The sequence below is a fragment of the Pipra filicauda genome, unplaced genomic scaffold (genome assembly GCF_003945595.2).
Source record: "Pipra filicauda isolate LSUMZ 115617 unplaced genomic scaffold, ASM394559v2 scaffold80_size11013439_pilon, whole genome shotgun sequence".
Lineage (NCBI taxonomy): Eukaryota > Metazoa > Chordata > Aves > Passeriformes > Pipridae > Pipra > Pipra filicauda.
Window position 1 is genome coordinate 8980958 of NW_024104987.1, and position 16828 is coordinate 8997785.

A 16828-nucleotide genomic window follows, 5' to 3' on the forward strand; every position below is an offset into this window, starting at 1 on the left:
GGGAACGTTCATTGAGAAGATGAAAGTAGAAATCCAGGCGGAGCTGTGGAGAGAGGAGTGGAGGTGGGTGGGATGGGAAGGGGCAGGTCCCGGCAGTGCTGGATGTGGGGTGAGCCTGTCGGGCCGGTCGGGGAGAGCGAGGAGGGAATTTCCTGCTCTGGTGACACAGGGTGGGGTGGACGGGTCGCACTTGGGCGGCTGACTGGGCTCTTTCTGGGACTGACCAGCCCCTCTTCACTGGGGTGGCGTTTCCCAACAGCCCAATCTCAGTGGATACCTCAGAAGTGGCCAATCTCTCGAAGGATAAAACCACACCGATTTTCTTCCTCTTCCTAATTCAATTAAGAGAAATGAGCTCTGCAGTGTCTGACTAATGGAATCCTCTGCCTGATAAACACTTCCCCCGTCCTCCTGCTGCGTGTGGCTCCTCGCCGATTGCACGGGGTTAACACGGACACCCAAGTGTGTTAACTTGGGGGGAAAAAAGTGTCTGACAGCAATTGATTTATGGGGGAAGGATCTATCTGCCTTTCTCTGGAAAAACGGAGGTTGTGGATACTTTATCCAGCCCAGTGATTTGCTGGGTAGATAAGTCGGGAGGGCTTGTGCCGGCTTGTTCCATTATGTTCACTGATTCTGAAGGCGTGAGAAACTCTCGCAGTCAAGTTCTCATGATTTTATAGGATGTGTTATGGCAGAGATCTAAAAACTGATGATTTCATCATGAACTACAAGCATCATTATCAAAATGATGACTGTTGCAAAACCACCTACTGTATCTATTGTGTTACCCGAAACTACAGGAATATTAATTGTAAGGGTGACGAGATAGCTCCTTTTTTTTTTTTTTTTTTCTCCTAAAGAAAGCTTTTTACACAGAAGTTTGAATTAGGAGTATTAAAATCCCGAGTTTATGAAAAGAATTGCTGGTAATTACGTGCTGTGAGATTTTAGTGAAAGCAGAGATGTTTTGCATTTCTTAAATCAGAGATTATTTAATAGAAAATGACAGGCAACACATGGTGAAAACTGAAGGCAAAGCTACAGAATTGCTGCTTGTTTCATCAGGTACAGTAATTCTAGCAAATTGTATTAAATGTTGTTTCTGATGTCATAGAAATATTAATTTTGTTAAAATAGTAATTGTGAAGGCACCCTGAAAAATGCAAAGCTGCTCTTTGAGTGGAAAAAACAATCAAGCTTTTTCTTAAAACTAACAAACTATTAAATGTGCTTCAGATTAAAGTAAAAGGAATGTCTAGAGAAGTAGCTTTTTGTTTTTCAGGTTTTAACAAAGCTTTGTTAGTTGTTTGAGTTGGATACTGATACTATAACAACAACAACAAAAATGCAGCAGCATGTTAAAAGTCTTGTCACTGGAGCCTGGTTGAAATGGTAGTTCAATAAATTAAAAAAAAAAGTCATATAGTATTTTAAAATATTTTAAATTACAAAATTCAGAATTCCTTTGAAAGATTAAGAAAAATGTTTTTACATTAAATAAATGAAATATTGAGGCATAGGAGGAGAGGTCCAGATAGGGAACTGGGCTTTTTTTCTCTGCCTTAAGTGGACTTGTTGCATTTATTTTTGACTAATGAGGTATAACTAACATGGAAAGTTTGCAATGGACTTGGTTGAGTCAGTTTGGACCTGTTATTCTTTGTATCTTCTTGGAAGTGCTTGTACTAATTATTCTTGAAAAAAAAGATATTGTTGTCAAAACTGCATCTCTTTCTTAGCTGAGCCATTTATGATAACGTCCGAATCTGCATTCAGGTGCAGCACTTGTAATAAAGGGATGCTAATTAGATTTCCTCGTTCTGCCAGCTTTCCTTTGCTTCATAATGAAAATTCCTGTGTGTCCTGTCCTCCCCCCTCTGACTTTGTACTCGGTATTTAACTTTGATTCAAGTTATTCCTGTTGGACAGAGTATTAACTATCGTTTCTTAACGAGATAAAATGTGTTGTTGCAGTTTTAATGTTCGAAATTTTGAGCCTTGCAGCTCCTTTGCTGTGGAGACAGCAGGAGAGCATTCCAACAGCTCCTTATTCCTTTCCATTTAATTTGTTTTGATGGCTCCCAGAACCTGCTGCTCTGACTTGGGAGGTGCAGAGCAAGCAGCTCATTTTAAAGGGTGTTTACCCTTTCCTAAACTTAGGTCAGTGCCAGCCAGGTGAATGTTCTCTTTCTCTCTTTTAGTATTTAATCCCTTCTTTTCTCATGGTTTAAAAATGCCAGTAATAAAATATTTCTAAAGCCAGACAAGAAGGATAATTTCTCCTTCAGTCTCTAAGTAAAACATGGGAGTATCTGGCAGAGGCACATATTTCATAATTAAAACCCATTAAAACTATTTGATCCCACAAACACAGCCAGAAAGGACATTGATGGTTTAAAATAGGTCCAACCAATTAAAACTGTCCCTATATAAATAAAGTTGCTTCCAGCTGTACAGTGTATTGTGCTGCTGGAGTTAAAATTTAATATTAGAAAAATTAAAATACATAGTTCTTTTTCTTAAAGTTTCAGTGCTTAACTTGTGATATCCTTAAAAATGGGAAAAAAATCTTCAATAGCAGGATGATAATTTTTATGTAACTTTTCTTTTTAGATTGAGACTTTATTTCCTGTAGACATGGCCGTAGAAATGCAGATGATTATATATCATTATGATTTTCTAGTTTTGAAACGTCAGTAGATTATTTATTTGTATTTTTACTGAAAGCAGGTTATTCAATATTGGCTAAGCTTGAGGTTGTCTGAGCTGTTTGTTTTTGTCAATAGTAACCTCCCCGTGGCTTTCGAACCTGTCGCCCTTTCCAACCTGAGGCTGATGGCTCCAAGTTCTCTTCCTTCTATTTTTAAAAGCAGGTTGTTGCTCCTTCCTTGCCTTTAACCTCTTGGCAGGTTCAGAAAGCAGGAATGTAGTTGGACATTGTGTGTGTGTGTAAATATATCAACACAAATGTCCGTGGGGAGAAGTGTATACACACATAGGCACATGTGTATTCATACACACTCAGAGATATGTGCATACAGATCTGTGCATGTTGTTTTTTTAGGGTTTTAAGTAGTCCAGATTGTTTAAGATGCCCAGTTGATCAAAGAGGAAATTTCAAAATGTCTTTTATTACAAGCAGGGACAGTAATTACATTTCTTTTTAGGACACTGCTTCAGCAAAGTACGTAACAGCTGGTCATGCCCACCCCATTATTATTGCAGGCTCCTTCTGGTGATGTGGATCTCTCTGACCAGGAGGACTCACTGGGGTGGAACATTTTGAAGGACATGCTATAATTAAAATATTGTGATGTGGCATTATTGCATAACCCAAGGACATGCCATTGTCACCTACCCAGGGTGTTGCAAGAACTAGATTTGTGAGTTTTATTCTAGCTGAGATTTTCCAGCGATTAACCACCCCTCCCTGCTAAACTTCCAGGTCCTTCGAACCCAAAGATAAATTTTAACGCAACTGTTTGTTAATTAGGAGGAAATGTGGGTGAGAGCAGTGGGCTGGGAAGGGAGTGTGTGTGGAAGGTAGAGACCCACAGGAGCTCCGTGTGTGTGTCCGTGCCAGCGAGAGGAAGCACAGAAGCAGAGATTAACTGAGTTGCTCAGGCAGCGTGGGTGAGGAGTAAAAATCTTTGCACATACTTAGTTAATAAATCAATGTCTTAATACGCTTCAGTTGACTAGAAAAGGGAAAACAATCCAATTTTCTGCTAAATTTCCAGAAGCTGGAAAAATTAATAAATCAAAGCTATTGCCCCTTATTTTCATAGGAGCTTTTCAGATGTACTCGACACGACTCTGTGAAGCAGAGTTGGCAGAGCAAGCACAGCATTTTTAAGCTATACAGCTTTTTCTCATACTTCAATATAATACATTAACTCCCTGTAGGAAAAAAAAAAAAAAAAGGTGCTTAAAAAACCCTTTGCACCAACAAGAGTGAATCACTGTAAAAACTTGCAAGAGTTAGATTTTCTCTAAGACTAAAACATTCCCATCTCCTGTTGAAAGTTTCTGCTGAAAGCTGAGAGTGGTGCCGTGAGTGCACCTGCTGGAGTAACCCCGGCTGCTGGGACAGCTGGGGACCGAGCACCTCGCATTTCCTCCTTAGATGTGGACACAAACACCCTTCATTTCAAGAAATGTTCTAAAGGAATGGACTTACCAGGCACGGGGGTGTCCGAGGGCTGTGGCGAGCGCGGCTGAGCTGGAGCTGTCACTGCTGTGAGAGCAGTACCTGTTCTCTGCCCGAGCCCTGAGTGAAACTGCAGGAGGCTGTTCCAGGGGAGGGACCTGAGCGTGTAGGAGTTGAGCCCTCGGGGTGTAGAGATGCACCTGATATTACTCCAGCCTGCAGCTACGATTCATTTGTTTGCGTCCACCGCTCTCCTCCAGCATTACCTCAGCACCCCGGGATCGAACAGAGCTCCTGTGCCCTCCAACAACCACCTTTGCCTCTCAGCTGGCTCTTCCTCTGGGAGGCGGTTGTGGGGTCAGAAATGTCTTAGTTAACACTGAGGATATTTTAACTTCTGTACAAGTGACTCGTGGGCAGCAGAACTGACTCTACATGGCGGGTAGCAAAGCTTACAAATAGGGTTTCACTTCTTTGATAGAGGCTGACAATTTTTTATTGAATGCTTTCGCAGCTTTAATATTCTCGCTGGGTTGTTTTTTTTTCCTCCCCCCTCTTCATTTTTATTTAAATCTTTTTGTCCTTCACGAGTCTCCTTTCCGAAGGCGGGACTGAACTGACTCCAAGCTCGCTTGCCACAGGAACCTGCCAAAGCTTGCCTATAATCGACAGCCAAATGTGCAGGTCCTGGAAAGGGAAAGGAGTCACCGCAGGAGGGATTGACTGTCGTGGCTGTGTGTTTGCTCAGGAGCTGTGAAATCCAGCGGTGAAGGGAGAAAGTCAACTGATCACCCACTGATTAGTGCCGGGCCTGGCTTTTAGCTGGGTTTTAGGGTTTGTAAATGACAAATTTATTAGTGTGATTGCCAGTCTCCTGGTGACAGGGCTGAGTTGTTCAGGGAAACCATACCCTCTCCTGTGCAGGTTGGTAAAAGAGGAAAATCTTTTGATAGTTGTGGCTCTGTCTAAAAAACGTTCCTGTTAATGTGTAAACAAAGGGACTACTAATTCTAATATCACTGAGATGTTAAAACTTCTGTTCAAAACTGAAGTTCAGCTGGATGAACACAGGAACCCTCTCATTTCACCCACTGCTCTATAGATAAGACAGTTGCAGATTATTGAAACTTTAAACCAGGGAAGTATGATGAATTTTATACGTGGCAGAAGTGTGGTCTTTTAAATGAAAATTAATAAGGAAATTGTCACTACAAAACCAGTTTAGGCAGTGGGTAAAAGTTGTTTCAAAATCAGTTTCTAAAGCAGTGTCTTAAAAATAATTTTAAAGGTGTTGCCTTTGGCTTGGTGGAATTATTTACAGACATCTACTTCCCTATGTGGGTACACAGGTCACCGTCCTTCTCCTTGCTGTGCTGGTGTAACTTTCTGGAAAAAAAATCAAATTACAAGCAAGCACTAATTTTAAGGTAAAAGAGTAGCTCTTGTGTGGGTTTTTTAATTTATTTTTAAATTATTTTTATGGTCCTGTGATGCAGCATAGCAGTGTAAAAAGGTGTAATATTACTGTCACATTACTCACTAGTGGTTTGTAAATCCTTTGGCTTTAGATGGAATAACAGGAGTGTTTATGGTCCATCATTCTTCCATTTAGTTGGAAAATATTTTGAAGAAAATTTGTCTGTTAGAAAACTGCCTGCAGAGAAAGGTCTTGCAGTGTCTGGAAGCCCCAAGGAGACAAACCCTTTGCTTTCTCAGCAGTCCCTGCTCAGTGGTGACAGTAATTTGGGTGCCACATGGATCTACACAACATCCTCATTTTCCTCCTGCAAATGTGGATCACTTTGTGTGTTGTCTGTAGCTGAAGGAAGGTATCACTGGGTGTCTTTTTTTTTGCAGGCAGGTTTTGAAAAAGTCAGATCAGCTTTTTTTATTTTGAAAGAAAATTGCAATTTGTGGCATCTAGAGGATGGACTCCTTCAGTATAGGTGACTGAGCTGTCAGAACTGAAACTTTGATTTTATTTTTCCCCCTTTCTCCCCTGTCCCCCTTCCCTGATCTGGTATGTGGAGGGGAGATGGGATGTCCAGTTGCTGCACTGATCAAAGGAAAATTGTGTTTTAAATCCAGCTACTTCCTGGAAGTTGATGGTATCAGTCAGGTCAGCTGAAATCAGCTGGGAGCAAAGTAGAATTAGAACATCAAGAACAGCTCATGTAACTGCTCCCTTGCATGGGGTTAAAAATCCAAATCTGGGGGAAGAGATTCACTGGTCAACACCAGAACAGGACCACAAGAGTTCTTTGTGCAAACTTCTAGAAATACTAAATGATGACTGCAGTGATGTTGTTTCAACAGTTGTGTTAACTCACTCTACTCACATCCCAAGTGTCTAATCAAGTGACCCCAGTCTCCTGTTGGTAAAACCTTTTTCATTTACCTGAGTGTGTCAGACTAATTAAGAGCACCAGGATTGACACAGAGGATATTTAACTTCTTAATGGATTTATTGATATTTTTCTCACAAGTTGCCTTTTTCCTAAAACGTGATTATTTTTATATTTTTGGAGGGCTGAAGCTTTGGTTTTTTTGGTGTAGAATATACTTTGTTCTAGGTTCTATTTGAAATTCAGTAGCAAACAATGGCTGTTTAGCTGTAGTGGAATTTAATTTCTGTAGCATAAACCTGCCATTCTAAAAATGTTACACACTTCCTTTTTTGTGCTTTTATATGAACTTTTTGGCTCAGCTTTAGCACTAAGCAGAAAATATCACACATAAAAACCCTGCATCCAAATGGGATAAACTGAACATGTCGTGGATACACTGCTTGCCTCGGTTCTGTTTTCCTCTTGCACTGCAAAATTCCATTCCCTGGATGTCTGAGCATGTGCCAAGTGTTTCTCCAGTCATTTACCAACTCCATGTTAATCAGAGAGTTCCCACCCTCCTGCTCTGAAGCCGGGACTGGCCCTGGGCACCACGTTGTGCTGCTGGTTGGGCTCCACCTCTGTCGATCAGAGGTTTTTTGTCAGCCATCAACAGCTTTTCCAGGTCTTTCTAGAGATGCCTTACCAATTTGTGAGCTTGTTAATTATGCCAGGAGAGCAGAATAATCATAGGAAAATGGGGATACTGATAGACATGGAGCTGGAGAAGCTCAGCTTCCCACCTGCAGGAACCACCTTGGAGCTGTGCTCACTTCTGCCTGTGTCACCCGAGTCCTCTGTCTGGGTGTGTGGCTTTGGCTAAACATTCAGGTCCTTTTTTTCTTTCTTGGATCACTTGAGCCTAAGTTATCGAAGGATTTGGCTCTCTCTCAGCATGTTTGGGCTGGGTTATTCCACAGCATTCCCAGAAGGGGGCAAATGGATGTGAATAATCATTGCAACTCACGCCATGCCCCGAAACACTACCCGATTCTGCTGCAGTGTTCTCATAATTATTTTTTTCTATCCCATATGAATAGTTATTAGTCTTAATGCTTTTTGAATAACACCTTTGAAATGTGCCTTTGTTTTTCATGACGATCCAGCCTCTGACTCCGGAGATACGTCTGGGCAGATTGCTGGTGTTTGGGAGCTACTTGTTCATGATTACTGGAGCAAATTACTTGTATGGGAAAAGAATAAAAGCTCAGCAGTTAATAGCAACTGCAGATCCCATTTTTAGATATTTATTGTGGCCTGTGCTGTTAGTGTTTAGCCTGGAACTAGGATGATCTTCCTTCGGGTTCCCATCCTCGCCCTTGGGCAGTGAAACATCTTGGGGGAAGTGGGAAACAGCAGGAATTGGGACTGTAGGCAAAACTGTTTATAAGGGAGGGTTTTTAATGATCACTCTTTTCCCTGCCAGTCATTCTCACAGGGATGTAAAATGCATCTTCAGTTTCTGCCTGACCTCCTGGTTACAATTCCCTTTCCAAATGTATTTTAAAATATTATTTTAAAAGTGTTTTTCATGTAGAATGTTTATTTCCTTTTCTGCTTTAGTTTCAAGACTTACACCAGAGATTCTGAGCCAGTTCTCTCACCATGCTGGAACTTTTCTGATGAAATCCAGCAGTAGGACCCAGTTTGTGCCATGTGCAGTTCTAAGATACATAAACACATTTTTCTTTGAGGAATATACCTGGTGCTGCTGTGATGCTGCTCACACCAGAGAACAGGGAGGCATAGAACAAATACTCCTGGACTCAACATGTTTTTAGCTTTCAGTTATTTCCTGAAACATGTCAAATTTTATAAATATTTATATAACTACTATATGTTGTCTACTATTTAAATAGATTTTTATAGTGGGGAATATAAACCAGCAAATAAAATACAGTTTTTTATTTCATTCCATTAAAAGCATTCTGATGCTGCAGTTCTTGAGCTGTCTGTTATGGTTTTGAATTCAAAGTTAACATGTCAACATTTAGCTGAAAAATTTCAGTTGTTTCTAGAAGGGATTGTGCAGCTAAATTTGCATGTAGGACAAATGGGGCTTTTTTAGCAAAATAACCATAAGTCAAATAATCAGATAATAAGGTTTTAGATATTTGTGTGAGTTTCTGGAATTGCAGCACTCCAGAATGAAACATTTCTTACCGTACAGTGTATGTTAGAACCAAAAACTTACATTTCGGTGTGGTTTCAATATGATTTCACAGCTTTTGTTTTGTGCTGTACTTGTGGTTTTGTAGGATTCAGACTATTATTTCTAGGGGTTTTTTATTTAATTGGGTGGGGATAAATACTAAACAAACAAGAGAATCCTAGTTTACTTGAATTTCTGGTTTGCTTCTGAAAGGACGTTATTAAAATTTCTCTTGATGACAGCACAGTATAAACTTTCTAGCTAATAAGGTGTGTCATGTAGAGGAACTTGAACCTTCCTGGGCCTTCTGAACATGTTGGTGGTGAGGTGAAGAATGTTCTGGTGTCACTGAAGGACTTGCTGAGCACCAAATAGTCACAGCTGTGACTGCTCCATGGCCACAGGGGCTTGGGCCTTCTCTGCTGGACCCTCTCAAATTCAATCCATGGTAGAACTCTTAGAGTTTCATCAAGATAAATTCTGGTTTCTATGCTCATTGTGCATTGTGTGATCCTGTTTTTGCTATAAAATCACATATGTGTAAAGTTAAGGTTGAAAACATGTGCATCACTGAAGAAAAGAGAGCCAGGGAAAAAAGATTGGGAGAACCTTGTGGTTACACTTGCAGTGAATTAGTGCTTATTTTGGGAGTATTCCAGCCAGGAAGATGTTACTTTTGATCTTTCTGCTTTCTTAAATACCCTTACCCATTCACAGGGAATAGACTGGAACAGTCCAACAGTCCCTTGCTCCTTTTTAAACTGTGGCAACACTGAAAGCAGTGTTTGAACAGAAGGAAATAAGGCTGATGGGATCCACAGATAATGGGTAATTCAGGAATCTGATACTGGTGGGTCAGTGCAGCTGATCCGAATCTGGAATTTGATTTTTTTAATCTCAGAATAAATGGAAAATATAGATATGGTGAGTGAAAAATCTATTTGCAAAACCAGCCTTTATTTCTGCTGTCCATAAACTACCTTCAGAATCAAAGGAGCAGCAAAAATGTGTAAGCAGCAGTGAAAAAAGGGGCATTTTTGCTAGTCCAAGCTCGCTGCTCCATTTATTAAAAGACTAAAACAACCCCTAACAGAAGTAAAGCCAATACTGCTTTCAGATGCCATCTAGGAGTAGGTTTAACTTAGATTTAAATAGTCTTACAGAAATCTACTATGTGGCTTCTTAAACTTGTTTACATACTCTGTTTTTAAGGATTGCCTCCCGTGTTTTCATATTCCAGAGCAAGTTGTTTGTTATGGCTTTGCAGCTGGCAGGGTTTGGGGGAGAGGGATGGTGCGTCAGGAAGTCAGGCTCCTGCAGCCCGTTGGTGTGTTCTGCAGCAGTGGTGAATTGTGAGGCTTTTGGCAAAGCTCCAGGTGCTTTTCATCATAGATACAGGAAGAAGTGAAGGAAAAAAAAAAAAAAGATCTACCTGTCTTAGGTGGACTCTTAGAAAATCGAGAACACCCAAACCTGAAAGGCTGGTTATGGTAGAATTCCTTCTCTCTAATACGCAGGTGAACTTCAAAAATGATGCACGGTCTCGAAAAGAGTCTTTTAAAAAGTTATAATAATGCCTATGTCACCGTAATAGTTTTCAAATTAGCAAGGAAGCATTATAAATAGAGCAGATTTATTTTTCTTTTTTTTTTTTTTTTCTTTTCACTAGCCAGCAGGTATGAGCAAGAAGAAACACCACAGCGGGGAAGGTCCCTCCCCCAGCGCCACTGGGAGATGGGGTAAACACTGAGCAGGGAATAAATGACAATGAATTGCTTCTGGCTTTTTCACCGTGGGGTTTATCTCAGTATTGCACAATCTTCTTAGCCTTAAGGCTGGGCTTTCTTGGGTGATCTTTCTTTTCTGACATGCAGCGTTATGAGTTTACAGAATTTTTATACTCCTTCAGAGTAGGTAATTCATTTGCTCCGTAGGATTTCTCTGCAAGCCTGTTCCTTCATGTCCTTAAACTGCAGTTTGCTGCTGGTTCAGTCAGAGGCAGAGCTCTGTCAGCTGTGAGGTTCTGTGCAGGTCTCTTGTCGGGCCTTGGGGGTAGATGAGTCCCCAAAACATCTTTCACTCTGTGTTTCAATACTGTCCTGTGTCGGCTGCCGGCCTGGGCACAGCCGGGTAGGGGGGCTTTGAGGTTTTATGGCTGTGTTACGTGGGATGGACTGGCCAAAATCCAGATCCATCTGCTTCCTGCTTGGCCCCTCTCCACACTCCAAAGCTCCCAGTGCTGTCAGCGTGGTGGCCCTTGTGCAGCCCTGCCTGTAGCTCTTTGCGGCGGGTGCGAAACCAGAGCCGCCGTCCGGTCCTTTAAATACTGTGTCTAAGCAACGTGCCTGGTATCAAACAGCGAGTCTTTGGGGCAACATCCAACCTAACCACCACCCCCTTCTCCCTGCCTGACAGCCAGCCTTTGCATTCCATGTTTTCCTCCCTCAGCAGCAGGGCAGACAACAACCTCCTGCTGCTACCCCGCTGTGATTCATCGCCGGAGCAGGTCTGTCCTGTGGGCTGGCTGAGATAGCTCCATGGAAAAAATACCACGTGAGCATATAATTAAAGGCTCTCTTAATTCATTACATAGCGAGAGACTGAACTGAGATTGCAGCCAGCCAGACACAGCCCTTGGTAGTCACGGGGCAGAGAATGCAGGTTGGGTTTGTGTGTGGATCTCGTGTGGGCTCAGCATCGGGGATGGGGAGAAGGTTGTGGCAGTTCAGAGACTTCAGCTCTTCAGTCTGAGCCTGCAGGAGCTCTGGTATCTTCCCTCCTTCTTCCCTGGCAAACTCCTAACGAGGTCAGCCCTGGGGGCAGGAATGGGAGAGGAGAGGTCATCCGTGGGTGGTTTTCAGGCACTTGCCCTTCGGGATGTGATGTCGGAGCATCTCACAGGAACACCGAGAACTTTTCAACAGCCAAAGCAACACACTCATTGTCTGGTCCTCATTGGAAGATTTATCCTCTGGATGAAGCAGCAAATTCTGGAGTCAACACCTTGTATTGAAAACAAGAACAAATCAGGGATCAGTTAATTCTTAATCAGGATTAACGTTTGGCAGAACGTTAAACAAATACTTATTTCTGATAATGGGCCTAACCTGAACTATGTTGGTACAGTAAATATTAGTACAAGAGCCCCAACAAAGTTCCAATTAGGACCTGCCTCTCTTTCCAACAGAGGTCAGGGTGCCATGTAGGAGTGAGAGGTCCCAAACTTGACATTCTTTACAGGGAGGAGCCAGAGTTCTGTTTTTAGCATCTGAACAACGGCAATGGGTGTGCTGTTTTACACACGAGAAGCTGATAAACTCTAAATGTGGCTGGCTGCACTTTTTTTTTTTTTTAAGCCTGAGGCACACAAAGGGCACTTCTGCAATGAGTTTAGTTGAAGAAAAATTCAAAGAATAAAATTACTGTTCTTTGTATTGAATATATAACTGTGTTAAAGCTTTGTAATTCATTAATTGTAGAGACATTGTGCACAATACATCCTTCAGCAACAGCAGACATCCACTTTCTGTATTACTTTTTTCTCATGTAATTTTAAAATAGAAGATTTTGCAATATATCTTTTACAAATTGAGACAGCTTTTCTGCATAAACAGTCCCTATAAAAACGTAATACTTGTCTAAGAGATAACATTGGCTTGCTCTGTTTTAAGCTACATATTTTAGTTTTACACTAAATTTAGACACTTCTCATTTAACTCCAGATCCAATGAAAATCTGTTTTAAATAAAATAGGGTTGACTTGACATTTTGTAATTTTTCTGTGGAGACAAGGCCTGGGGCTGAGGAACAGGTTTTTGTTGGTTGCTTGTTTGACTGCTGTATTTGTATGTTTTAAATGAGAAACATAGCAATAAATTAAAAAAAAAAAAGAATTACAATGTGGAGTTCAAGTGACATAGGCCTCCAGATGGCTGGGTTAAAGTGGAGGTTGGTTTAAAGTCTGTGTTTAAAGGAATAGTATGAGGCTTTTTTCATTCATGTGACCTTTCAGTATCCAACATCTGCCACAATTCCTTTACCAGGTCTCTCACTGAAAGGTGCTGAGCATCCAGCTGTGTAAAATCTTAAAAATCAAAATATCTGTGCAACCTGTCTCCAATATGGGGGGGGGGGAGGGAAGAAAACCCTGTTGTTTGCAATGCTTTGAAGCCAGAAGTTGTTTCTTTATTTTCCCAAGGCTTGAGCAAAGCTGTGCTGCAACTGCAGTGACGCTGTTGGGCAAGGCAGGGTGGGGTGAAGCAGGTGCTTATTGATACCTCCAGGCTACAGGTAAAGGTGACTGTGTTTTCTTGAGCATTCACAGGCCTAAACAGGTGGATTTTCTTTTACTGATTAGCTGGAGAGTGGACACTATTTATCCTCTGGTTTTGATGGCAAAATTTTAAAAAAACTGTGGGTCAGTGAAAGAACTGGTAACTTGTAAAGTTAAACTTGTGAAGTTAAGCTTACAAAATTAGGTAACAGTCTGTGGTTTTTTCCTTGTTGTATCTCCCAGCCTCCTACTTTTCAATAAAAAAGGCATGTTCCTAATTTCAAAACCAAAGAATTATGTCCCTACCCTACCAAACTGAAATAAGTCTCTTCTGGAAGACTTGTTTTTTCTAGAGTTTTGGGGGGTTTTATTTTGATTTTTTGGGGGTAAATTGATTTTAGGTCTGAATTTGACATGGTGTTTGAGGAACTCTAGGGTAAGGAATAAAGTGAAACCTGGAATTTTGGAGTTTTATGACTCTTGAATACCAGCAGGAAGTGTAGTGCTGAACCCACTTTTTCAAACCCACAAACATTTGTCAGGAGCAGATTTTACATAGCATTTCTTACAGTCCACAGTTCACCAGTAAACATTCAACCAGTGACAGCACAAAACTTTACCAGATGACCCCTAGATCAGTATTTCCCTTGTTGTTGTATTTATATTCACTCAGCCCTTACTTCTACACACTTCACCTTGTTTCCCCTATTTCTCCCACCTTCCCAGTCCCCACTGTTACTTCCTTCCTTTTCACTGTCCCTCTTTGCTCTCCAGACTTTGCAGTGACTTTTCCAGAGCGATGCTCTGAGTCCCAGATGTAAGAACAGGACACCAGAGAGGTGTGAGAGCTCGAGCTGCTCCAAGTAACAGCCCCTGGAGCATCCCCGCCCCTGGTAAATCGGGTGCCGTTTGCTGCTGTCCCTGGAATCTGGGACATTAATGCCCTGAGTTGAAAAATCACACTACTTTTTTTTTCTGTCATACAGACATTACAAATGTGAGGAGCTGCTCGTGGGTCCTCCTTGCTCCTTCCTTCCCTGCACAGCAGTGGGAATGTGCTCACAGCTGTTGGAAGGAGCTGGAGTGCTCGCCCTGCACTGAAGGAAATGTGCAGCAGCTTTGCAAAGTTGCCTTTGGCGCCTGCCTGAGTGTCCTGTAGAACCAGCAAATTCCATTTTTCTCAGCAGTTGATGCAGCAGTTTTCCAAAACAAGCTAGGCAGCATTTTTAAAGATTTCCATTGCAGTTTCTTTCGGAACTGGGAAGTGTCCAAAAATCCATCTGTCTTTGCTGTTATCATTGATCCTGAATAGGAATTGCCCTTCTTCCTGTGTAGTGCCTGTGCTTCTAATAGCCATATCTTGTCCATGCCTCTAATTACTGCTTTATTTCCTTCAGCAGCTTAAAATGAAGTTAAACAGCCTTTTAACACTTCCCTTTTCCAGCTGTGGTCTGTATCTTTCTGGTAAAAGCAGCAGCATACAGTGATGAACTGCACATTGAAGTTTTAATTATTTTGGGATTGCATCCACTCAGGGATATACAGACACAGATTACTAATGAAATACAGCTCAGTGATCCCATTTCTTATTAATGGGATCACCTTGTGACAAGTATTTTCTAAGGAAGAAAGGTGCATTTGATAAATTTGATACAAGGAGGAAAACAGGGAGAGAAGTTGTTTCTTTTTTTTCTAAAGGCTGTTGTTTTTGCAGACATTAATTTATTGAAGTTGTGTCATCTAGAGAGAGGTATATTCAGAGTTGGTATCTGGATGTGCAGATACCAAATGAAGGCCCTCTGGGGAGCCCTGCATTCATGTAGTATTTCTTGAACTGTGGCAATCTGTTACTAGAACTCAGTAAAAGAATTCTTCTTTCAGTTTTTGGAAGCTCTGTATCTGTGTGTGTCATCTGTGTGTGTGGCTGTTCAGGATGTGAATATCTGTTTCTTATTTCCTCGCTGTGTAACAGAAGTTGATATGTTGGGGGTATTGATTTAACCTGACTGATGGGAGAAGACTTTTTTGGGAGTGTGGTGGGGTGGTGGGATCTGCTGTTCTCCCTCATCAAAGGCTTCTGGTTTTGCATAAAATCATTCTGTGCTGGTGACGAGGTGTGTAGTTCACTGATGTTTCAGATGTCTGAGCAATGACAGCAAATCCCACCTGTCTGCTTTTCTAGGTTATTTTGCAGCTTTATCAATATTCTCTCTTTCTGATGGGTGCAGTTCAGCAGCACAGACAGGTTCAAGCCTAAAATACTCCAAATAGCAGCTCTGTGGGGAATGAAACACCACAGCTTCCTTAATGCAAGAATGATGTCAAATGTGTCACTTGGCTCTAAGATACTGCAAAAACTGTACTTAAGTCCCTTTCGGGATTGATATATTAATGATTGACAAACTATGTTAATTAATAAGAATTTAACATATTAGGACTTCTGCTGTGCTTAATGTTGTCTGCAAGTAGATGGATACTGATTCTTTTATGGTATTTTCAACACTGTATTTCTTAAGAAATATTATTTCTGTAGTGATGGATGTTGCTGTAACATTTGAAGTCCAGTTCCTTTAAAAGTGGACACCTTAAAATTCTGCACTTTAAAATCACTTTGAACGTGTCTCACCGAGTAATAAATTGTATCAGTGCTACTTCTCATGTACCCACTTACCTTAATCCTCATTGAGCTACATGTGAAGGAAATAAAAAAACTGCTGCTGTTAAAGAAGCAAAAGAGTGCAATAAAAAACCCAACTCTTCTTTCTAATCAACTTTAAAGTGAGTCTGTGTTGAGAGTCACATGCTTTTTTCTTTCAGGACACACAACTCCACCCTGTGTCTTTCCTCCAGCGGTCACTGGATGCTTTTAGACCTTATTATTTTTTTTTTTTTTTTGTTCCCTGCTGCTCCTGACCACTGCTTTTGTCCCTTTTTTCCCCCTGGCAGTCGTTCCTGTCATGCTGAAGGCTCTGACCTACGATGAGAAGAGGGGGGCCTGCAGCGTGGGCTCCAACGTCAGGGACGCCGCCTGTTACGTGTGCTGGGCCTTCGCCCGCGCCTACGAGCCCGCAGAGCTGATACCCTTCATCAGCCACATCTCCAGGTAAGGTCTGAACTGCTGAAAATCAGCCTGTCTGCTAACAGGCACACTGAACAGCTTAAAAGTGAAGAGCCGAGTAGGGGCGGGATGACGACGACATGAAGTGTTTCCTTTCCATATCGAAGTGTTTCCTTGTGACTCCGTTTCCTTCTGTCCATCTGTCGTAGGAAAACCAAGGAAAAGTCCAAAGAAACTCACTGTAAGGAGGTTGAGAGAAATTAGTGGAGGCTTTGGCAGGGGCAGGGTGTCCTGTCCTGCTTGATCACCCACTCTTGTGCTGAGCTCAGCAAAATTCTGGCAGTTCAAGAAGTTTTGGAACCACAGTTCAGTAGGGTTAGAAATGAACCACTCTAAAACAGGGGAGTTGCTTTATGGAGTCATAAAGACATGGAATATTAGGAGAAGACTTATGGAAGAAGTTCCTCCTTAGCTTTTCAGGCGAACACTTGTTCCTAATGATCCAGGGTTTCTTGAACTTTGTCAGATGGGTGTTGTGCAAAGAATAAAGTAGGTCTTTACTGGCAGCTTACAGCCTGCAAGTTGATTAGAACAATAAACTGCACTTCAGCTCTTCTTCCATATAATTTATAATTTTCATTTTGAAGTGTTCCCATTCAAAGATTATTTTGAGTAAATAACAAAACCACTTCCAGTTTCTCAAAGGGCTAAGAACTTTACACAGTGATTCTGAATTCCTAGTAACACAGCACTTTTGAATAATGGAGGGTTTATTATAAATAAGGACGTGTATTAGTTAAAGTTA

General features: G+C 41.4%; 1 protein-coding gene across 3 annotated transcripts in view; it reads left to right on the top strand.

The window, feature by feature from the left end:
• Window positions 1-16828, top strand: part of TBCD (tubulin folding cofactor D) — a 118550-nt gene that overhangs the window by 35037 nt on the left and 66685 nt on the right. For all 3 annotated transcript variants that reach the window (XM_027715648.2, XM_039390352.1, XM_027715649.2), the window contains one exon: window positions 15912-16068. In XM_027715648.2, coding sequence (XP_027571449.2) covers window positions 15912-16068 — 157 coding nt within the window. The remainder of the gene's footprint in view (window positions 1-15911; window positions 16069-16828) is intronic.